Below are 23,841 nucleotides of genomic sequence, written 5' to 3' on the forward strand. Positions count from 1 at the left end.
AAAAAATTAGCGCAGAAGTTATAAAATTTATAAAACTATATAAGTATAAATTTATGGCATAATGAATATGATCAAAGGGAAACCGACGAAATTTTGACATCACATTCCAATAAAAAAAAAATTATCTGATCTTGCTCCAACGAATACTTAATTTAACCCTTAAAGTTTCTTAGAACGGTATATGTCAAAAGTTAACTGCGTATCAAAAATGCAAATTTCCAAAATATTCAACACTAACACGTTTGGCTAAACAAGTTTATTCATTCCGAATTCAAAATTGGCTAATTTGTTATCCTAGTCGTTGATTAACTTTATTCGCAGACATTTGTTGGTTTACTTGAACATACGAAACAGATGCCTCTTATAACTGTGATAAATATCTTAGAGCCGAATTCTACTGCCATCTACCAGCAAAACTCTTGTTTCTTATCCAGTTTGAAAAAAATCCTTTTTGGTTTAAAATATCCGAATGTACTCATTTTGAGTTAGAGGGCGTTGCACGATAAAAAATGACCATATTTATTAAACCTATTTTTCGTCCTGAAAATCCGTAGTGTCTAATTCCAAGTTTTAAGTTTTCGTTGGTCCTAGTTACAATTTAAGAGGTAATTCTACACGAGGAAAAGAAATATAAAACTATGATTGATGATACAGTTTAACGGGATAAGCTAGGACGTTGTCTGTTTTTCGGATTTCTTCCAAATTGCCATTTTTCATGTATTTTATTTTTTTTTAAGCGTAGTTTTTAGATGGATTTTTGGTACCACTAAGGTATTATAAATATTCGAGGTGTAACTTTTTACTAAGGTTACTTAACAGCGCGAGGCATTTGAGGTGCGAGTGGATCTATGCCCTTGGTTCGAGTGTCAGATGAGGTGGCGGATTTAGTCAGAGCTAGTGATTTATTAGAGTTGAGAAAATTGGTCTGAAATTTTTTGTGGAAACCGATTTTCGACACTTTTTCCGATCTGTCATAAAATTTAAACTAATGGATGTAACCATCCTCTGGGAAATATCTTTGAAATAGCTTTTTAAATGCGAGATACTTTTTTGCTGTAGTGGCTGACCTATAATATTTTAGAAGTAAGCTAGAGTGTAAATTTACATAATCAAAAAGACATAAAAAATTACACTGTAAAAATACAAACCCATTTCCTTAATTTGGAATGCCTAACTTACCACCAAACTGTGGCGTTTTTCTGACAAACTATTATAGACTTGGTTTCGCTTATTTTCCAAGCGAAAACCTACGTTAATAGAGTATTTTTTAAATATAGAAATGCCAAAGATCAGCTATCAACATACATTACTGGTTCTATATTGAACTAAACGGTTTCTTAAATTGTAAATTATACTATAAAATCTGGAAAGTTATTCTGTAAAAATCTAAAATAACAAAAAATGGCAATGCGCATGTGGAGAAGGGGCGGATATCGATTGTGTAAGTTCAATTTCAAGTATATTGAACTAAACGGTTTCTTAAATTGTAAATTATACTATAAAATCTGGAAAGTTATTCTGTAAAAATCTAAAATAACAAAAAATGGCAATGCGCATGTGGAGAAGGGGTGGATATCGATTGTGTAAGTTCAATTTCAAGTAGTGGCAGTATGTTACGCTATACCCGGTATTTGAGTCAAATCATAAAATAAATAAATATCTGTTTATTTTTGGTTCCCAAGGCTTAAATTGGCACCATCGACCGTATGTCGAAGCATTTCATTAAAATCACTTACGTCGACATTACAGAACACCACGTTTTTGAATTTGACCAATACTATCAAGTTTGATATTTCGATAGCAGCCTCTTCTGTCATTTTTGACGAACCATGATTTTTTTGAAATTTTTAATTTTTACAGAATAGCCTCTCTTTATATTTACATTTCAAAACATAAAATATTTGTAAAAGTTATAAACTAAAATTTTCAATCATTACTACAAAATAATGATTTTTTTTACAATCGAAAACTTTAAAAAAACGTTTAAAAAAAATATTTCACGTATTGAAATGAAATTTTAAACTTTTTATTGAAAATGCGTTTTAAAATCATTAATTCAAAAAAGGTTTACCTGGAATTTGAATGTAGTTCACTCAATAAAAGAAAAATCTTAGTTTTGCAACTTCCAGACTGCACTATATTCGGATATTAGGACGTTATCATTCTAAAAAAAGTATAAGAGCATGACCCTTGTATTGGCATGGTACAAGGTTCTTAGCAGCCTAAATAGTTCTTGGTAAGACTAACGTCGAGTTCGGCTACTGGTTTCGTCTTCCCAAAATAGCAAGTGGCTCGTCCCCGTACACTTATTTACCCTCTATAGTTTTCGCGGCCATTTATAATACGTACATTTTATTGATTCGTGATAAAATCTATTGCTTATTTTAATCTGTAAGATGGATCCTAAAATATTGGTCCTCGACCTATTTGATGAACACATCTGCGATATTAAATTTCTATATTTCCAAAAATATACTTGTAAAACTCCCCCCAAAAGTGGAATAAATCTATTTTAATCAAGGAAAAGAAGAGATTGATTTCCAATTCCATTTCTTTCCGCCGTCTCACGGAGAAACATAACAAATTTTTCCTCAATATTTCAGATTTTCTAAGAGTTCGTACATTTCGAAACGAATGTTTTGGTGGTACTTTACTTTTACGATAAAAGGGGGCGGATTTTTTGTCGGTGTTAAGATTAGGACAAAAGCGAAATATTTTATCAAGTTTCCTCTCGGTCGTCTCTTCCGGCTGGGCTCTTTGAAATTCAAAGATATTCCGCCGCACGAAGGCAAGGTGGATATACGTCTCGAGATAAGGGCTGGGTCAATAAAGGAGGATCCAGAAAACCAGCCTCTCACTCTTTCCCAATTTCTCGCTGTAAAAAGTAGCCCCAGCATCTTCCAACAACGTTCGATTATTCATTGATTTCCGTGCCATCCCCGTTGCTAGAAGAGCGAGCTGCCTCTGCGTAAACATACGACTCAATCTCCAGTTTCTGTCTCCATCTCTTCAGATTTCTATCTATAGTCAAACACCTTGCCTCTATAGATTTTAGTCGAGTATTCTAAAAGTTACCTAGTCAAATTGCTCCATTCCCGTATCTTGTAGTGGATACCCAAGAAGTTCGCTTTTCAACCGTCTATACTTTACACGGGTTTTTTATCTTTATAAGAACTTGTTGCGTTTCTATAAGTTTCAAAATTGTTTCGTAAGACTATTTTTTATCGTAGGAAAAGCAATTTCTGATTCTGAATTATTTGCTTTTCCGCTGTTGGCATATTCGGGAGTTCTTCAGTTAAGGAGTAGTTTATGACAAAGCGACATCTGTTGAAATTTATCTCATAAGCTTAATACTAAACTGGTGTGACGAAAAAACTAAACGCCATTTTTTATACTGGAGTTCAACTCTATAATTCGCTTCCAACGTCTATTCAAGAAATGCAAAATAAAGTGACATTTAAAAAAATAAATTAAAAATTAATCAGGGAAATCTGATCCTTTAAACACTGTAATTAATTTAACTAAAATTAAATGGACACTGCCAGTGTCCAGGTCTAAAAGTATTTTAAGATTTGGCCATATCTAAAACATTGTAACGAACTAATATATTTCATCAAATAAAAATTTGAATTTGAAGAAACCATACGTGATCCAGACAGAAAATTAAAATCATTAGAATATTAAATAAAAATAACGAAACTGAACGTACGGTGTCTTTGACGTTTATGCAGTTCCGTCTTTAAAATAATTATCATCAATAATACAAGCAAATGCAGTTTATTATTTTAATTATTTTAAATGTCATAAACAAATTTAAAGAGTGACAAATATGTTCTAAACATTCCATCATTGGACACAACCACTTGTCTAAAATCTTTTAAAATTTATTGCTGACATTTTGTTCTGGATGTAGATCCCATTCAAAGTGGATTACTCCAAGTGTAATAATCTTATTTCCGAATATAAAGACCAAATATTGTGTTGATTAAAAAGATAAATACTTAGATTAATTATTCTTATTAACTTTTTATTTAAACTTTGTGGGGTTAGTTTAATTTTTCATAACATTATCGATATTGGTTGAATTTCTCCCCAAAAACCACTTCTTTTAAAGTTTTTATTTGAAGAATTTCATTGAACTTTCTCCGATTGTATTTAACATTCTTTCGAGTTGAAGTTGAAAAAGTAAGTGAATAAGATCGTTTAGTCGGACTCGCGTACAAGGGCGAATTATTTTTCGTATTATTTACGGTTGGATCGTCAACCTAATTGCGTTTTTAACCCCCAGGATTATGTTTTCGATGACCCATTGTTACGTAACCACCCTCCGACAATTGTCGCCTCTCTGTCTTTGTCTCTCCATCTTCATTAGCGAGATTAATGATCTTAACTTTAATGGGTTATTAATCCTGATGCATTATTTATTCAAAGATGTTTTGGAAAGTTTCGATTCCCGCGAGGAACTTCACTATAATCCCTTTTTCCGGCACATATCACGCGCTCATTGTGAGTTTTTTTTTTTGACAATTGCCCCGGCGCTAATGTGTTTTTTCCTTCCTTTGGTTCTTCGGGGAAATTAAGACTACCTATCATTACATTTGCTTTCCAGAGTTCGCTCGCTTCGGCTCCCTCAAGAGCAATTGACAAAAATGTGGTGTCAACATGTTTGTATTTTTTGTTTTTGTTTAATTGTTCTAATTAGGACGCGAAATACGGTTGGCTAATTAAGACACGAAATAGGAATGTCTAAGGAACCCTAATTTGTGTTGCCACTGTTTTCTCTAATTAGATCTAATGTTCAACTTTCTTTTTTGATGTTAAAAAGATTTACATTAGCTTTAAAGTGAATGGATGTAGAGATTTCGTATATCGTAGGGGTATCTACACTCTAATCTTCAATTTTTTATAGGAAAAATAGGATTATTTTTCTAAAAATATAGGACTTTATAGGACTAGTTTTACAAAATTATAGGATTTTATAGGACTATATATGCTATTTAATTTACTAGCTTTATGCATTTAAAAACAAAATCTATATTTAGTGGAATAAATCTTTGATTTTCACTTCCAAAATAGAAACTATTTAAAAAATTTTATCACAAAAATATACTAGTAGCTAACCATGTTAACAATAACAAAAATATAGACTAGAATGACTTTGTATAGGAATTAATCCTATAGCTAAATCTAGCAATTTAACTGAGTGGCTGGATTTGAAATGGGTAAAATATCAAAACTATAGGATTGTATAGGACTTTTGAGGGATTTCGCTAAACATATAGGATGTTATAGGACATTTTGGAAAATATAGGATTTTATAGGAATTATAGGACCTCTGGGGGCCCTGGATTTCGTATATCGTATAGGGGGTATCTAGAAGGCCGAGCCGAGAAATTATCAATTTAGAAAATGCGAAGAATTCGTAGAACGTTTATCCGACCACGAGCTGCCTACATTAAGACATAATTTCATTATTTATGTCCAATAAAGCAACGAATTGAGCCTTTGTCGCCAGTTTATTTTTCCTACAATAGGCGCTTAAATAAATCATCTTCAAGGAAATTGCCAAGAAGTAACGTATCCCAGAGCCAGGACCTTCAAGCTACTGTTTATATAGTGCTTGTTGAAATAATGAAATCTTTTCACCTTTTAACGGAACGTCGTGTTTTTGCGAAGATTTAATATGTCAAACAAAGCTACCTGCTTAAATTGGTATTGTTGGCGCAAATAAATCATGTTTTATTATATTTCTAATAAAACTGGACGTTCAATCAGCCAAGGACAGCGGATATGCTCGTTACCTTATATCCTAATGGAAAGCCAATACCCCACATCAACAAAAGTCCCGTCTTTCTTAGCAGATCCCTACAGTGTTATTTTAAACGAGGAAAACAAGAGTACTCAGGAGGAACTACTGTTCCTGGGGAGTTTGATGTAAGCATATCGACTTTTGGCTTCATCGGCAACCTTTCGTCGTGCCTCCAGGGAAAAGCTGCCATTCTCTCCTTTTCGTTGGTTCAATCCTTGCCGCTTGTTAAATCACTCGTACGAGGAGTACTTTTATTTAATATAAGCACCAGTTTTTCCGCTACGTAGACTTCACCCTTTCCGCCACGGTTTACTAAACTGCCAACTGATTTCGTAGTAGAACCACGGACCAAGAATCTAAGGGGACTCACTTTTCCCGATATTTGGACACGGTATAGGCGTGGCTTACTGAGGTACATCAGCCGCTTTGAAGCGCCTCAAGAATGATGTTCAACTATCACTACGATAATTTTAGTCGGGGCTTAGGCGACAGTACGTAAGGAATTTTTTCCAACACAGTTATGCCGGGTTTTCTGGGCTCTGGCACCGAACCAGGACTTCGTTTTCCAAAATAACAAAATAATCACAAATTTTATTATGTAAACGCTATTTGTAACGAAGTTTTGTCGCGATTTGGTTGGTAATCACTATGCTTGCCACCATATTTGCAGCTTGCTGTTAACATTGAGCACTTAAAATGTCAATAAAGTATATATTTAGGCTTAGTTCATTAACTTTTTTAAGTTTAGAAATGTAATTGATTCCAGTGAATTTGCTTAAAAATCCTTGGCTTACTGGTTATTTTTACTGAACACAATGGTTAATTACCATTACTTAAACTTTTAAAGAACCAATTTCCAAAATAAAAGCTCTAAAACTACTAAGCCTCATCATTTAACCGTAAACAACGGCGCCATTTTGTCAAAACTGAACTAGAACCAGTGGCGTAGCTAGCATAGGTGACACCCGGGGCGGATATCATAGCATGGGGTGCCACCCGGGGCGGATATCATGGTCTGCTACTTACTAGTCTCTAGTTTGTGTAAGTTTTTATTTTTTTCACTGTCGGGTGTCACCCTAAAATCACGCCCAAACGGGTGGCACCCGGGGCGGGCCGCCCCCCTCCTAGCTACGCAGGGTTGCCACAAAATTTTCAGATTCAAATTCCCTGACTATTCCCTGTTTTCCCTGACCATTTTAACAGACTTTCCCTGAATTATTAAGGCCAAAATTTTTCTTTTATATTTTACTTTTATCAGAAGTTAATACATTTAGATTAACTTATATTTCAGTAAAAAGGTTATTGCAATGTTGAAAAAATCAGTCAAACATTCAAGGAAATAAATGAAAATCGTGGAATTTGTCATAGATCTAGAGTTGAATTACGTTCAAAAAATGCCAAGATAAAATTGAATTCCCTGACTTTTCCCTGAATTTCTACCAATTCTTAAAATTCCCTGACATTTCCCTGACTTTTTAGGCCCATTTTTAAATTTCCTGACTTTTAACTGATTTCCCTGTTTTCCCTGACGTGTGGCAACACTGCTACGCCACTGACTAGAAATCGACTTCAGTGACGCCAAGTTGGTCCACATTGAATTAAAATTATCCGTGATTTTCCAATTCCCAGTATTAATGCGTGCTTTTTAAAACCTGAACAGTGAGTCCCCTGTTGATACTTGTTCCGCGGTAGAACGTAATACCGGCCACCGATCCCTCTTCGTTTTTCACGGCGGTGGTAGCGCCATCGCGCGGAAGATGGATGAAACTGAAGAACGACTAGCTCATTCATTCTGTTTGATCAGGCCTTTTCATCTGTTGCGGATGTCGATGGCCTCCTTCTTATCTTCACGTCTTAAGGTCTCTCGAGAAGAGCTTGTCCAGCGCTGTCTAGAACTTTGGCTCATCAAAGTATCATAGCAAACATTATCGGGATCTGGTTTCAGTACCCCTATTATTTCTTGGAGCAATTCCCTTTGTATTTCTAGAGTGTTCGTTGAAAACTAAGAATAATCGAAACAAACCGGCTGTTTAACCTTTTCCGCTTGCGGTCCACCGGTGACGGCCTGCAGACGAAATGTTTCTGATCGATATCGACTCAATCGTTAAGCTTGTAAACTAAATAAAAATTTTGTTTGTTGGTAAATGAAACGATATTGCCGAGAATAAGTATTTTGAGTTGTTAATTTTCCGGAAAAATTAAGTGCGGAAAATTTCCGGAAAAATCAAAAATAATCAGCTCGGCTAATACCCAAGGCACCACCCTAGGCCTAAGTCATCGAGCGACTTTTAAAGCCTTTAATTCAGGTGGCCGGGTTACAATGCGTAGGAGTGTGCTGGCAAGCCCACAGCTCCCTACACTAACTATTACCGTTAATCTCAACAAGTTTTTATGGAAAGGGAAACTGAAGATATCGGTGGAATTTAAACATATTTTACTTTTTAAGGGTTTTAATTCTAGACTAGTCTAGAGGTTTAGTTTCACTTTTGGAATTTGGATTTGATAAAATGAGCCGAAAATGCCGTTAAATTTCAGTTGGCGAACAATATTAGGCTAGTCATGGAATGGAAACCTTTTGTTTGGAAAAATACGGAAACTTTTCCGCAAAAAGGCCTACGTAATTTTACGCTAAATTTTCCGGAAAAAGGCCTCGGTAATTTTACGCTAAATTTTCCGGAAAAAGGCCTCGGTAATTTTACGCTAAATTTTCCGGAAAAAGGCCTCGGTAATTTTACGCTAAATTTTCCGGAAAAAGGCCTCGGCAATTTTACGCAATATTTTCCGGAAAAAGGCCTCGGCAATTTTACGCTAAATTTTCCGGAAAAAGGCCTCGGTAATTTTACGCTAAATTTTCCGGAAAAAGGCCTCGGCAATTTTACGCAATATTTTCCGGGAAAAGGCCTCGGTAATTTTAGGGAAAATATTCCGGAAAAAGGCCTCGGTAAATTTACGGAAAATTTTCCATTACAACTCTAATCCGTATTAGATCTGTTTTCGTTGAAACTATTTGGTTGAATTGCCCTGCCTTTTTTTTCGTTGAGTTTCTTTTAAAATTGCGGAATTGTTAGCTAGTGGGTTTTTATATAGGTTCAATTACTTCAATTAAACAAATTTAAACATTAAATGATACATCTTTATCAGTTTGAAAGATTATTTATAGTCTTTGCTGGTAATTGACAAATATGAAATAAATCGCAACGACTTTGTTTTTAACGTAACTAGAATAGTAATTAAAATAGTAATTTTTTTTTACGATTTTAGTTCGACTAATCAAACCAAATCGATTTACGTATGTTTTAAGTAACTTTAACAAGCTACATCGCTTTTCCAATCATTTCGGCTGAAGGTCCAAATTCCAAACCTCGAAACGTGTCTTTCGGGCCGCAAGTTTAAAATTTAAAATTGTCTCTTACCAAAACGAAATAGAACGGTTCCGTCTATTTTTCTTGAAAGGTACGATATTAATCTTCAATCTTTTTCGGGATTAAAAAGCCATTTCTGAAAATCCCGCGTTCCTTCAACGAACTATAATTGTTTCGCGTACCCAAAGACGTACCGTACCATACCGCGGAGGTAGCACCGTAGCATACAGAGAAGCAGACGACGCTACGTGAGACAATTGAAGAATGAGGAGGGCCAGAAAAAAGCTTTCCCAAACCGGGTGAGAAATACGGGATTTGTGTGTATTATTTTCACCTGGTACTTAGCCGCCTTTGATAAGTCAAAATATACGAAATTATTAAATTATCAAGAGAGGAAATTCATGGTGACGATGCCGTTTTCTGGAAAGGAATTATATTATTACAAAATGCGCGCTACATTTGAAAATCGGAATTCAAAAGTGCGGGACGCGATACGATTAATTATTTATTACTTTCGTGGGACGCAATTTAAAACACGGCCATCCCTGCTCTAAATATTAAATTCATTAATCAGATCAAATTGATTTTCTCCACAAATGAATAAATTCATTATTAAATTAGTTATAAGCTAAGACTGAAAAGATCAAAATTAAAGAATTTTCTAATATCTTTGGAACGGTAGTATTCTTTGTATTAGATTTTCTTTTACAAGACTATACTATAGCAGAAGTTTATATTAAATCTTTTCACCTGTTCTCGGACTAAAAGTGTAAGTTTTTTAGACCAAAACGTTTTATTCGCCTGTTCCGGGGATGATAATTACCCCACCCCATAAACTATTCGCTTGTTCCGGAGTATTAGGGCTACTCTTTTTACTCCTTCTGAAAAGGAGGTGTAAAGGAGTAAATCGGATTTTTACTCTTTTTAATCGGATTTTATTGTCTGCTAGCCAGAATTTATCTGCTTAAAAGGTCACAGGTAGTTATTTTGGAAAAATGTTTTTACTCCGACTCAAAACGGAGTAAAAAGACCGTATAGCCTGACTCTTCTAACCCTACTCCGACATCCCGGAACAAGCGAAAATAAACCACCTAACGTTATTCGAAGGCTCAAGTTGAATTTCTAAAAGTCCAAAATAGTTCGGGGTAAAATTTTGTGAGATTCTAAAACTATGACATCGATAAAATATGGTTTAATTATAAATAAATATCCCTACAAATTGCAATTTTTATCTTTTACACCGTTTGAAAATTATGTCGTGATTTATGTTAAAATTAGCGTCCATTGCGAAGGTACACATTTCATTTTCATGGCCGATATAGATACTTATATATATTATAAACTTCTGGTCATAGGTGCATTGCGCAAAAAATAGTATCCATCAGAGCTGAAAACAAATATAATAACGACAATGTCTAGAAAGAGTGTAGCAACTCGAAGTGTTCATTTTGCTTTCCCGGAAAAGATGTCCCAATAGAAAATTCCCAAAATAAATCTTCCATAAAGTAACGGCCACATTCTTCTTTAAAAGATACTATCGCGTTGGTATTAGATGAAAAAAACCATTAGGACGAGATAATCCTGTTCTCACAAACACATATTCGGCAATTGTATTATCTACTTTTGTCCAGCCAACGTTCCGGCCTATTGCATTTATAATAACCAGCTTTTACGTTTTTTTCTGGCGCTCCCAAAGGACGACCATATAAATAATGATACTCCAAACAAAAATACACACACACTTCGCGACATGGGCCACGCTTAAGCTCAGGATGTAAACTGCACCTCTTTCTTCGTCTTACTGTTAACTGCCAAATGTGAACTATCCTTTTTTCAGACGCGACGTTGTAATGAGATTGCTCTCTTACACGCGAGCTCAAGAAATACATTCTCTGAATTTCGGTTTTCTTATGTACATAAAAGAACGATGTATTTATTTATACTTAGAGATAATAACGATCAGCGGGAATCGTGGTCCAAATTTCCCCTGGCAAGAGGGGGAAGGAAAAACGTCACCGGCGAGCGCTTCAGTCGCGTCGAAAGACGACAGTTTTAGCGTAGGTAACATAATACCAGGGTTGGCTATCGTAAAGTCCGACGCCGCCGCTGTTCACGCCGCCTTATTTTCGGCGCGCCGCCGCCGACGTTTCTTCGGCGCGATGCCGTACTATTTTCTAAAAAAATCCAAGGGCTCTTACTCTAGTCATTATAATCGGTTTGAGTCTATTTGATCGAATCCCAAATGATCGAACGGGTCCCATTTGATCGAATTTCCATTTGGTCGAATTGCATTTGATCGAACGAAATTTGATCGAAAGCTACTGTAGGGTAAGACTACTAGTTTTTGGGAGTAAATCGAAAAGGCAACATCTAGTCAGAATGAGATACAGTAGACTCTATGAATAATAATTATTTCTTTAAACTGTACTAAAGAAAAATAACCATAGTACTTCTCCATAAAAAGAAACTAAAACAAACAACAGAAATATGCATATTCAAATTTAATAAATTAGTTAATTTGTTTACAATTTAATGTACCTACTTTTTAGCAATAGAAGGGCCGTGAACGTGGTCAGACCCCTCGTATACAACGGTGCATACGCGCCTACGGCGCGCGTACATCAACCTAACCTAACCTAACCTAAACTAACCTGACCCTATTTATATATATCAAAAACAATGGCCGTTATCGTCGATGTCATAAAAAATTCCATCATATAGTGTATAAAGTAAAAATCTCTTCATCTTTGTGGCTTAATACAGTTAAAGCAATTAATTATTCCATCATTATTCCTTCTGCACTTAAGCAATGAATTATTCCATCATTATTCCTTCTGCACTTCATATTGACATTCGGTAAAATAAAAACATACCAACTGGTACTATAAATACTTTTGAATTCGATCAAATAGTATTCGATCATTTGAAGGTTCGATCTTATGAAACAAATGACAAATGGGATTCGATCAAATGGAATTTCGATCAATTGCAACGTATAATGATCGACTGTCGATCACATTTTTCGATCAAATGGACCAACACCATTATAATCATTGTTCAATGAATGATTTCTAGCAGAAATTCTACGAAAGAGTATAAACCCGTTTGTTATTCCGATTTCTATGTACAAACCCCAGATCTGGGATTTCTAGTATTGTTTCGTTCTGAGGGAAATTTTACTCTTGTCACCTGGCATCACTGCACCAATAACGTAGTAACGTACCGTCGTGGCGCGATACGATAGTGCCATTTCTATGAGTGTAATAACATAAAATCAAATAACATGCAAATCTTATACGTCAAAGGGGGGGCGCCCCACCCCCACTGCATCCGCCACTGTTACGCCGGCAAGCGCCGCCGCCGCTGGTTAAATTATCCTTACGCCGCCACCGTTAAAAATTTGTCGGCGCGCCGCCGCTGATCATTTTTACATCGGCGTCGGACTCTAGGCTATAGCCACTTAAAAAAAAATCCAGATTTTTTTGGCTTTTTTAAAAAATAAAACAAATTACAATATTTTACTAAAATATTATTTAGTTTCATATTTAAACAAATTGGGATTAGTTCAAATTATCCTCTAATACTTAGAAAGCGAGTGACATAACTAAAAGAGGCTTGTTTACATTTTAGCCGGCTTTAACCGACAAAAACCGGTTATAACCAAATAAAACCCTGCATAATACCCCTAAGTATGACACTTGAAGCTTGGATTAATAATAGTAGTTCCTACCTGGATATATAACTTGAAAAAAAACCTGACCAGCAAATGGCTTTTGCGACAGCAGCGCCGCTTCGGCGTAGTTAGCGGAGAATTTTCGAAACTCCCGTAATACGTAGCCTTCTATAATGCAGAAGCCGTAACAAACACTTAGCAAATAAACGTGAAACTATAGAGTGATATATCCAGGTAGGAACTACTATTATTTATCCAAGCTTGAAGCCTTGCTCATGCGTTTTATCTTCACCAAAGATAAATCAGTAAAACGACTAGCCACTCTGTAACCCAGAAGTTTAAAGCAACAGCCTTCGCTATCATTGCCACCTGTATTATGATAAGGCCCTTGTTATTAGAGACGGCAATGAATCTATCCGATTCTTCGAAAAAAAGACTTTACTGGAGATCGTGGTGCCATCTATTAATGGAAAAGGAAGCTAAAATTCAAAATAGCGAAACGATAACTTCGTCAAAGAACCATTGCATTGTAGAGTATTATAATTAGACAACTTTTACTCTATTTAGTGGACTTTAACCTAAATTGTATATCCCATGTAAAATATATTGTAAAGAATTACTAGAATTTAAGTTATCGTCAAATTTACAAACGAGCCAATCAACGCGAGGGGTACTTTTATATCCCGCCTTTTGGGTTAAAATTTAGCGTAAGCATCTTGTATTGATTTCGACGCTAGCGACCTCTGTTAAAAAAAGAGCTTCTTCACGTCGTGCCGACACTTGCTTTAACCCTCTTTGTGATTCGAATTTTTATATTGCTTATCCAAAAGAAACAAAGTTCCTATTCAGCCAATCATGTAGTACTCCAAAAATGTCGTCTCTTGCGTAACCATAGTACGGCTAAATACGCATTAAGCCTAAAAATGGCGGTATTGAAAATCACGTGCCAAATTCTCGGAATATCACTTTACCGGGTTAATTTAGTCCATTTCGCCGCTACCGAGTGGGGCTATTTCGCAATTTTATTAACGTCACTGTGAAGGAAGTATGTAGTAAAATAATTTGCCAATGTCATACTTAGGGATATTATGTTACTTATGGTTTTAGGGAACCAATGAGGGAACAAACTTGACTACGCCCTCGGGCTGATTTGATTTTTTAGCGGAAGCAGCATGAGCGAGATTAGAAGCTACGTCAAAAATCGTCCAAGGTCATTCTGCCTAAATATTAACAAATACATTATTGGTAAAAATCAACCAAGACTAAGGCAGTATTCGAAACGAGTCTAGGTGGCGTAACGGCGCTAGCTTCTCCGAGGTAGCGCCTATGATCTAGCGTCTGCTACAGACAAATTAAAAAGTCATAAGAACGTTTTTTTCTTAAATAAACGTATCAAAATAAAAGTAAAATGATGCAAAAAATTATATTAAAATGCAAGTATCATTATTTATAAAGTCAAATTTACGAATAACGTCGAGGAAAAACATCTATATAGGTTTCAATGATGAACCAAAGGGGGCGTAGCGATAGTTTTCGGTCGCGAATAGCATTAGCCTTTGGTACCATATAAAATCAGTGCCAAGATGATTTTATTATAAATTATAATCTAATATTTTAGCTATCTTTAGTGAAGGCCCTACCATCTTTATGGAAGGTCCTACCATTTTAGGTATTATAGCTTTTGGATTACTTCAGCAACAAACCACCAAAAAACGTGGAAAATATCAAAAGCCATAAGAAGGAGCGGTTAATACCGGTTAATATGCTCTTCAATAAAACCCATTCAGCGATTCGCTAGGAAGTATTAATACTTACAGCAAGCTACATTTTATATGGCCAAAACGCCGCGATGGTAAGTGCGTCGACGGGAAAAACTCGAGTTAGGCCTAACGGATAATTTTTGCGTCGAGTTGAAAGAATTGTCTTAGGCCTAACCGATATTTCTTGGCGTCGAATATCGCCATTGTGCTGTTTTCGCATTTTGAAAAATTAAAATTAAGGAAAACATTTGTTTAATAAGTGAATGTGCTACCTAGTATACTTGGTTTTGCTTGAATGTGGATTGTAGCTGACTTCTTTGGCTCTCCAAGCGAATCTGGAAACCGACCAACCGTAAATATTTCATTCACGTTAAGGGTGAAATGTAGCGCCATCTGCCTTAATGTCCGCCAACTAAATATGCGAAGAAATAGACAATATTTTTCGTTTGAAACTTTCAGCTGTTGCGCAGAGAGAATTTTGAACGAGCAGACAGCTTTCATATATTCAATTTAAAAGTCGGTCGGTAGGCGGCGATACTTGTGACCAAAATGTAAACTTTGCACGAAAACTATAAAAGGATAGCGTCTTTTATTGAAGTCTCTATCTCGAGATCTATCTACAGGGCCTGTGCATTTCAACATTTTCGTCACTCTTAATGACAATTAATACATTTTATATAAGAACCTTTTAAAAATTAACGCTATCGAATTATCTATTTATTAAATTAGGCGCTGCCTATTTTCGATAAATCCAATGTATTTAATTAAAAAAAATTAAATATGAGAAGTCTAAAAATCCAATTTAACTTTTCCTTTCGGGGGCGAAAAAAAGTGCAGAAAAACATTTCTTTTCCGAATATTTTTAAACATTTATTTTTTCGTCAAACTCTTTAATTCTAACATGGTTTTTTCTCAAAGTCTCCTTTTATATCACGTTATCGAAATAGCCCGGCAAAACGAAAGATATCTTGATCATAATTCAATTTAAAAATTGCTCGCTTCTCCCATTTTTGTGTGCCAGAAACTCGAGGAATTCGACGAAGACTTAAAAACGTCTCTTTCATAGTTCCCATCTCTGGGGAAATTTAGGGTTTTCAAATAAGTACGCGAGATGTTTTTTCCTTTCTTTCTCCTCTCCTATTTCTTTCATTTATTCAAATTAGAAATTGGACTTTGTCGCTCCGAAGCCGGCTATCGGTGATCTCATTGGCCAACAGTATTAAACCAATTTCTCTCTTTTCGGAAGCCTAGAAAAGATTAATCCCCTTTTTTCGTAAATGGAGCTTAAAATTCAATTAAAGGCAAAATATGAGAATCCGGAAATTTGTAGAGAACGGTTATCAATAGAAATTCTTGTTGACAAATTTTGGGCCTTTGATTGCAAACATTTCTTCAAAAAAATAAAATTTGTATGTATTGTGCCACTGGTAAATAACGCTAAATAAACGATGTATTGGTAAATAAAGTTATTTTTAAATAACCGAGATTTGTTAATTAATAGTTAAAAGGAACCACCTATGGACTGCATTGTAAAGGATGATAAAATTAGCGAATAAGTAGATTAGTCCATTATGAAAAGGGATAATAAAGCTAAACCCTAACAAATTTGAAGAAATTTAAAAACTTACTAATAGCTCGTACCGATAGGTCTTCGAGCAAACAAAAAGACGCGAAACTCGGACCAAATAGATCTTAGAGTGAAAAACGAAATAAAATTAAATAGCCAGAAATTCCAAGCCAGATTTCCCGCACGGTACTGACGAGTCCCAAATAGGACGAAACCGGTCTACCGTTGGAATTTCTGGCTATTTAATTTAATTTTTTAATTATTTAATTTCTCGATTTTGCAATTTCTCGTCGGATTTTTGGATTTCTTGCCAAATTTCGAGATTTCCCGTCGTATTTCGGGATTTTTGAATTTCTTGCCGGATTTCGGGATTTCTCGTCGGATATCGTGATTTCTCGTCGGATTTCTGGATTTCGAAATTTTGAAAAAATCTCCAGGCTTTGAAGAAATTCCGACTAGATTTCGTATTTCTGGCCAGATTTCTTGGAGAGGGTACGGGATTTCTTTGAATGTCCGACCGCCACTATGACTTCATACTAAATACGTTTAGATCTTAAATTCCATAAATATTACTACAAGAGACGTTTTAGATAATCGATCGTACGCTCTTATTCAACAATGCACCATTATTTTGCCAACTTAAAGTTATTTTTCTATTCGAATCATTTAAAATTTCGCTGCGTATTGGGAAATTCACACTCGGTAGTATAGTATACGAAGCCATTAGCGTGTGGCGCTATTTCGATATTTTTGGAATCCCTGTGAAGAAAGGATGTAGTAAAACTTTTAACGAATACACTTATGGTTTTATGTTACTTATGATAGGGTGTAAAATTAAATTATGCTGTAAAATATGTTATAAAATAATTTGGTAGTTGTTTAAAAGATGTTCACAATATCGTTCTGAAATATTTTGAAAAATAAAATATTTGAATATAATATATATTTTGTGGAAAACAATAACAGTTGCTGGCTGATTTTTAGAAGAATAATCAGTTTCTGATTTAGAATAATAAAAAGTATTTTCTGATTTTAAATAACCAATGAATCAATGATTATTGATTTTGAATATACGATGAATCGCTTATGATATAATCTGATCCATTGTGCAGAAAATTGTAAATAATTTAATTTAATGGGTAGATTGGCAGTTCATAGATTCGAAAATCCTTTCTTAGATTGCAGTTCTGTAACGTCTATTTCTTATAACATGTATTACAATTCGGTAAACCGTGTTATACATAAAATCATTCGAAGATTTTGGAATTACGTTTAATTTTTTTTCATAAATCATTGATGAAGTTAAACTATAGCTCTTCAAATTGTTTGAGCGATCATAAGTGTTATCCTCCTTGACAATTCACGGTTTTCACTGCACCCATTACTTTATTTAAATCCATTAATCTTATCTTGAGACAGTCTAATGGCACAAAAAGCCATTTTATAGCGTTCATAGCTTTGTGTAAATTCGGTATTTATCTCTCGTTTGTTTTGGAGCGCGAGAGCGTGTCCATGAAACTTGATGGTGTCTGTCGCACTTTGCACCCAATTGATGTAGATTTATTTTCCCGTCTACAGAATGTCACATTACGAAGAGCTGAGAGTAACGGCATCTCGACGTACCGGCTGCCCATCACCGAATACTTGGAAAAAGGCGGAAAAGGCTCATTTTCTCAAGTTCTAGCCGTTAACCAAGGTAGGCTTCGTGTTATATGTGCTTAAAACCAAAACATTAAAATGACTAAAAAGTTTCAGTTGTGAAAAACCGTTTTGAATATAACAGAAAGTAATTTGAAAGCGGAAAGTTAACATTGGAAATTTTTAGGTTGTTAATTTTTGACAACCTAACAATGCAAATTACGAATATTAAGTTTAAACAAACCCTAACTTAAGCCAAGGTAATTTACCTACAAATATTTATTAAAATTATTTATAAATTCTATATTTCCAAAAATAATTATTTTTCATTCTTATATAAAGAATAGTTTCTAAAATTTTTAGAAATATTTTTCCTGCAATATTTAGTAATAGGCGAATTATTTTAACAAATTATAATATAGCTTATATGGGGTGTTTCAAAAGGTTATGCAAAACCTTTAAGGAGTTGTAGGGGGTGAGTTGAGAAGTATGCTTTTTTTAAAAGAGCGACAGAGAACTTCAAAGTGTGGCCTACTAGCCCCTGGAAGTAGGCTGCAAAAAAGCAAAGTTAAGTTAATAAAAAAGCAAAAGCAAGCAGCAGGGAAATGCGAACATTAAGGTTTGGGTTCGTGTGAGAGGTGAAAAAGGACTTTGTAAACAAATCGAGGTAACCCCCCCATTTATACAATAATATAATGTTTCAAAATATATAGCTAGGCTAGGCTAGGCTAGGGGTGGCGGAGTGGTTAGCACTGGGTGATAACTCCTTCCGCGTAGAGTTCGCTGGCCACTGGTTAAGATTAAAGGGGTTTTCCATAAAAACTTATATAGGTAAGTGTAGGGAGCTATTGGCTCCAGTGGCATGAAGGGCTTGCCACCACCCTCGTAACCTGGCCACCAGAATTAAAGGCATTAAAAGTCGCTAGATGACTTGGGCCTAAGGTAGTGCCTTGGGTATTAGCCTAGCTGATTATTGTTATTAATTTATATGCTACTTTCACCTATAGTGAAAATCGTTAATTTGTAGTAGCATCGTATTATAAAGCTAGGTAAACACATTGGATTTCCCAAGGTCCCAAAAGATCACTTCCAATTCGCAAGCAACCCCCGCGTGACGAAAGTTTTCATTATTGATAACGTAATTACCTTTGCTCTTAAGATTCGTAAGCGGCGGTTATTAGCTATTCTCTTAACTCATTATACAGTTAATTAATTATTCCGAACGGAAATTAATTTGCAATTCCGATAGATAACACACTCGAGACTCGAGCGTACGCACCTGGGCCTCATTGAGAACAGTTTAATGTTTTGGTTTATCGGCGTCTCAGCGCGTGCTTCTTGAAGGGCGCGACTATCGAGTGTGCTGACATTTTCTGCCGATTTCAGTCTTTGACATCCTTTTAAAATTCCACGAGACCGGTGATTGGCTAACGTCGCTGCTCGCCGGCGTTCCTCAAAGAAAGGGCTTCGTTGTCGCCAATTCTAGCTGTCAACAACCATTAGCCGCCGTCACTGATCCGATTTTGGAGTCTGAATCTAGTTGACGACTCCGTTCGTTTTGGATACAGCTTTTTTCGCTCTTTTTACCTTTGCTCAAATGAAACTGGTAAGAAACTAAATCTCGCGTTTATTGCTGTGAATGTTTCCAGTATTCGAATAAATTTGTTATTTAAAATTTTCCCAGTTTTGTTTTTATTTTAATTATATAATTAGCTTTCATTTTTCAGTACTATGGCATTTGATATTTTATTTCTAGTTGCATTACCACGCTTTGTTTTTATAAAACTAATTATCAGTTATATAGTTAAGTACAATTCAACGTTTTAGCTTTTTTTAGGTTGAAATAAGTCAAAAGACGTGTTTAATAAATTTTGATGACTTGAAATTAAAGTAAAAATATTTCATAAAATAGTTTAGCCACAGCGACAGCTGTCTTAACATTTCCAATTAGTTATGACCCAATTAAAAAATGTATATCTAAAAAATATCAGATAATCTCAAACGGAAAAAATTTATATTTTGGATACCCTGTAGAGCAGCGGTTCCCAATTTATTTTTGCTATGGAACCCTAAATTATCCACCTATTTCTGGCGGCACCCCAACTCATTTTTTTACATATCTTAAAAGACTCTTGACACAAACAAAGATGGCCACGCTGCGAATTCTCGGAACCCCAGGGTTCCGCGGAAAACCTTTTGGGAACCGCTGCTGTAGAGTATCACCTCCAGGCCCGTGAAGAGAGGGGGAAGTCAGTACAAATTACCTCTAAAATTTATAGCTAACTCCAATAGTTACGGCTATATTGGGGCCCGAAATTAATATTTTGCGGGGATCTCTAGAACTCCTCTAGTGACTAAAATAGTCTTAGCAATTAACGTGTCCACTAAAAATCAGTAATAGTATTTTAAGCATTAGAGGAAAGATTTATGTTTATTATTTTATGAGATTGCGTGGACTAGAAAACCTTATTTAAGGTACCGTTCACGTTGTAAATCGTTTTATTATCGTTGCGAATTATTTTTGCTGCCCCATTATCTTGGTTTTCGAATTGTACGGACAAATACGGAACAAATTGGAATGCCCGTTTATCTGTCACAATTTGCTTTTCCCATATCTAATCTCGACGACGGACACATTAGCGATTGTTATATCAGGCCAATCCTTCATTTCGACAGGTTTCGGGTAGTTTTACAATCGTAGGTTGTTGATTCATTCTCGATTGTATTTCCATAATTGCAGTTACGTATCCGTTCTGCCTTAACTCACGCGGGCAGAATGGATGCAACACGGTAAGTATTTTATTGCCCTTACTTCTTGTGTGAATTTGAAACGGCTATCCCGTTTACGACACGCGTTTATCGAAAGTCAGAACAGATACTGGTTGTTATTTATAATAATAATAATTAGATAATAATCAGCTAGGCTAATACCCAAGGCATCATCTCAGGCCCAAGTCATTTAGCGACTTTTAATACCATTAATTCAGGTGGCCGGGTTACAACGCGTAGGAGGTTGGTGGCAAGCCCTTCACACCACGCGAGCCAACAGCTCCCTACACTAACTCTATTTCACGTTGTGACTTTTTGCCGTACCTAGGTATGAACCAACGACCAGAATGCCCGCTAGGTGCAGCCCCAATGCCAAGGGAATTGGCCCGGAAGCCTTATTCGACGCTAGTAACTTTTCCGATGCCTTATTTCGCGGTGGCCAGTCATCGGTGGCGGCGACCGAGTCGGCCCAACCCTCTTCGGACCCGGACATTGACAACTTGAAATTCGTCGCCTACGGGATCATTGGTTGCGTGGTAATCGCCTTGGGTATCTTGGGCAATATCATCAATTTGGCCGTTCTGACTCAACCATCTCTGAAAGGCGTCACGTTCATCTATTTAACCTGGCTGGCTACTTCCGATCTCATGACGCTGTTGGTGAGCATCACCTCGATGATGCGTCTTCACGGCGTGCAACCGCGTTCCTACGCCGCTGCCATCTACTTCGCGTACGTGGAACTTCCTTTGGTCAACGCCTTCATGGCTAGCAGCGTGTTTTTGGTGGTGGCGTTGACGGTGGACCGTTACTTCTCGGTGTGTCTCCCGACGCGGTTCAAGGAAGTGCACAACATGCGGCGCTGTCGCAACTCCATCATCTGCGCGTACGCCGTGGCCTTCGCCCTCTACGTGCCCATTTGCTTCCAGAAATCGCCCGTCGAGGTCGTCAACAGCGTCAACGAGACGGAGTTCATCGCCTGCGAGGAGGTGTCGGTCGTGACGCACCCCGTTTTCAAAATATACCTGTTATTCAAAGAAGTGGTCGTTCGCATCGGGCCCGTTGTGGTGCTGGCTATACTCAATACTACCATCATAATTACATTCCGAAAAACGCTTAAGAAACGGCAGAACATGTTGTGTCAGAGCACGACCAACGCCACGCCGACTTCCTCACCGTCGAATAAGAAATTTCGCGAGGAACGCCGGCTGTTGGCTTTGCTGGGCGGCATCGTCATCATGTTCTTTCTGTGCATGACGCCGGCCGCCGCTCTGACCATCCTGAACAGCGACGACAAAGAATCCGACTTTAGTTTCCAAGTGTTTCGAGCCACGGCTAACTGCTTGGAACTCGCTAACTATTCCATGAACTTCTACGTTTATTGCATGTGCAGTCCCGATTTTAGGAGGACATTTGTTGGTTTGTTCAAGTGTTGCCGGAAGGCTGCCGAAGAAGCTAAAGGAAGGAGGCTTTCGACGGGTGGCGGCACTAGCGTCATTCGAGCAGACGCTAACAGTATTAACGCGGTTGCCGGATCTTCCATAGAGTGCAGTACTAATCTCTAAATTTATTTATAATAATTTATAGCGATACGGTCAAGATTACGAATTTTAAAAATTTATTTATATAAATTTATAGCGTTAGGGTCAAGATTTCGAATTTTAAAAATTTTATTTTATCACGATTGTGGTTATTAGGTTCTTTAAATTACGGTACATTTTTTTTAACTAGTTGGGAATTCATTTCATCAAAAACCTGTATAATATCCAGTAGACTAGTTAAATCCGCGCTAAGAAACACGTGAGGGGAAAACCTGTAGGGTAAACAGTCTGTGCGCAATAAAGCCACGGTTACACGTTCCTCTTATAAGTTTTCTAGTGTGGATACCATAAATACTTTTTCCCTCTTGGTTAGAGCAACAATGTATTTATTTATACTTAGGACATATCATGATTTAGTGCGTTACAATCACGTACGAAGACGTAAGTTCTGCGGAATCAATGAAATATCTAGCTGGGAGTTCGAGCGATTGTGATAAACGTTAAAAATTGTTTCAACATAGTAATTCTCCCTAAGTATTAATAAATACATTCTTGATTAGAATAATAACCAAAATTACTGAAATTTAGTGTTCTATAAGAACAGGAACAAGGTGAGGAGTAAGTACGCTATGATCCATTTAGTTGGAAGGGGCTCAAGTTTATTAAAAATAATACAGTTCTTTTATAGGTTTTTAAATCAGTATGAAAATTACACATTTATGTTTGTACGTGATAACCAGTTTCTGTCAAGACAACAATGTAACCACTTGTGTTCTCGACCATTATTTAAGGTTCACACGAGGGGTCGGACATTTACCAAAATCCCGTACACTTTGTCTAAAATCGCAAAATCTTTTGACTCTCTCTATGTAAATTAACATTGAAATCCCAAAATCACTTCAAAAAGTAATGATAAAATCGCCAAAATCTCTACGAAGTCCCGAAAACCCGTACAAAATAATGGCAAGTGTCCGACCCCTCGGGTTCACAACCTAATTAAAACGACTGCCAGAGAAATTGGTGCTCTGATATCTGGAGAATTAGACTGTACCCTAATCCGTTTAGGCTGGTAAAAAATGTAAATTATAGTGACGATGATTTGTAAAATATTAAATGTGTTTGGTGCTTCAGTGGAACGGATAAAGGCGTTCCATTCGTTCTGTATTTTTAAATTTACTTACATTTTGTGGCAATCCGCAATTGGATTGGGCCCGTGAAATGGTGAAACTCTAATATTGTAAAAAAAAATAGGAATTCTACGTAGAAAATTATCGTTAAATTTAGATATTGTTTTCGGTATATTTAAACAGCTAACAGTGTAAAAAAAGAAGTACATACGAAAACCCAAAACATTGCGCGCTACACGGTACTTGTAAATGGCTTTAAATAATTTATGCATCGCGACCACTGTTCGATCATGATATAAATGAGAAATGGCCAAATAAAACGAATTTATCGAAGTTATAGGAAAGAAATTTAATTATAACGTGTTGAAAATTAAAGACAATAGTGCCTATCGCGAACGCAAAAATATTTCAATAAAATTTTACGAAAATAGTATCCGATTTTAATTACTGTAATTACAATATGGAATTTTAAAAAACCAGGGTTTTTATTGTGCACAATATTAAAAATCAGTTTATTAAAAGACCGACTATAGTTTCGGTTTATCTAAACCATTGTTTTTTAAAATTCCATATTGTAATCTATGCACAAGTAACTACA

General features: G+C 36.1%; 2 protein-coding genes across 3 annotated transcripts in view; both read left to right on the plus strand.

Moving 5' to 3' along the window:
- Positions 1–19,488, plus strand: part of LOC149943569 (uncharacterized) — a 248,400-nt gene extending 228,912 nt beyond the window's left edge. The window contains exons 12-13 of the mRNA XM_090174900.1: positions 17,750–17,867; positions 19,196–19,488. Coding sequence (XP_090031026.1) covers positions 17,750–17,867; positions 19,196–19,353 — 276 coding nt within the window. The 3' untranslated portion in view covers positions 19,354–19,488. The remainder of the gene's footprint in view (positions 1–17,749; positions 17,868–19,195) is intronic.
- On the plus strand, positions 19,292–23,615 carry LOC149943570 (putative G protein-coupled receptor AH9.1). Of its 2 annotated transcripts, none has more exons than XM_090174903.1 (2): positions 19,292–19,415; positions 20,907–23,615. In XM_090174903.1, the coding sequence occupies exon 2, from the start codon at positions 20,926–20,928 to the stop codon at positions 22,138–22,140; it is 1,215 nt and encodes a 404-aa protein (XP_090031029.1). In that variant the 5' UTR covers positions 19,292–19,415; positions 20,907–20,925; the 3' UTR covers positions 22,141–23,615. The 2 variants fall into 2 exon arrangements, with proteins under 2 accessions (XP_090031029.1, XP_090031028.1); XM_090174902.1 differs by lacking the exon at positions 19,292–19,415 and adding an exon at positions 20,544–20,599.
- Positions 23,616–23,841: the final 226 nt, after the last annotated feature.

The sequence above is a fragment of the Leiobunum rupestre genome, chromosome 5, assembly GCF_980474605.1.
Source record: "Leiobunum rupestre chromosome 5, qqLeiRupe1.1.hap1, whole genome shotgun sequence".
NCBI classification, from domain to species: Eukaryota; Metazoa; Arthropoda; class Arachnida; order Opiliones; family Sclerosomatidae; genus Leiobunum; species Leiobunum rupestre.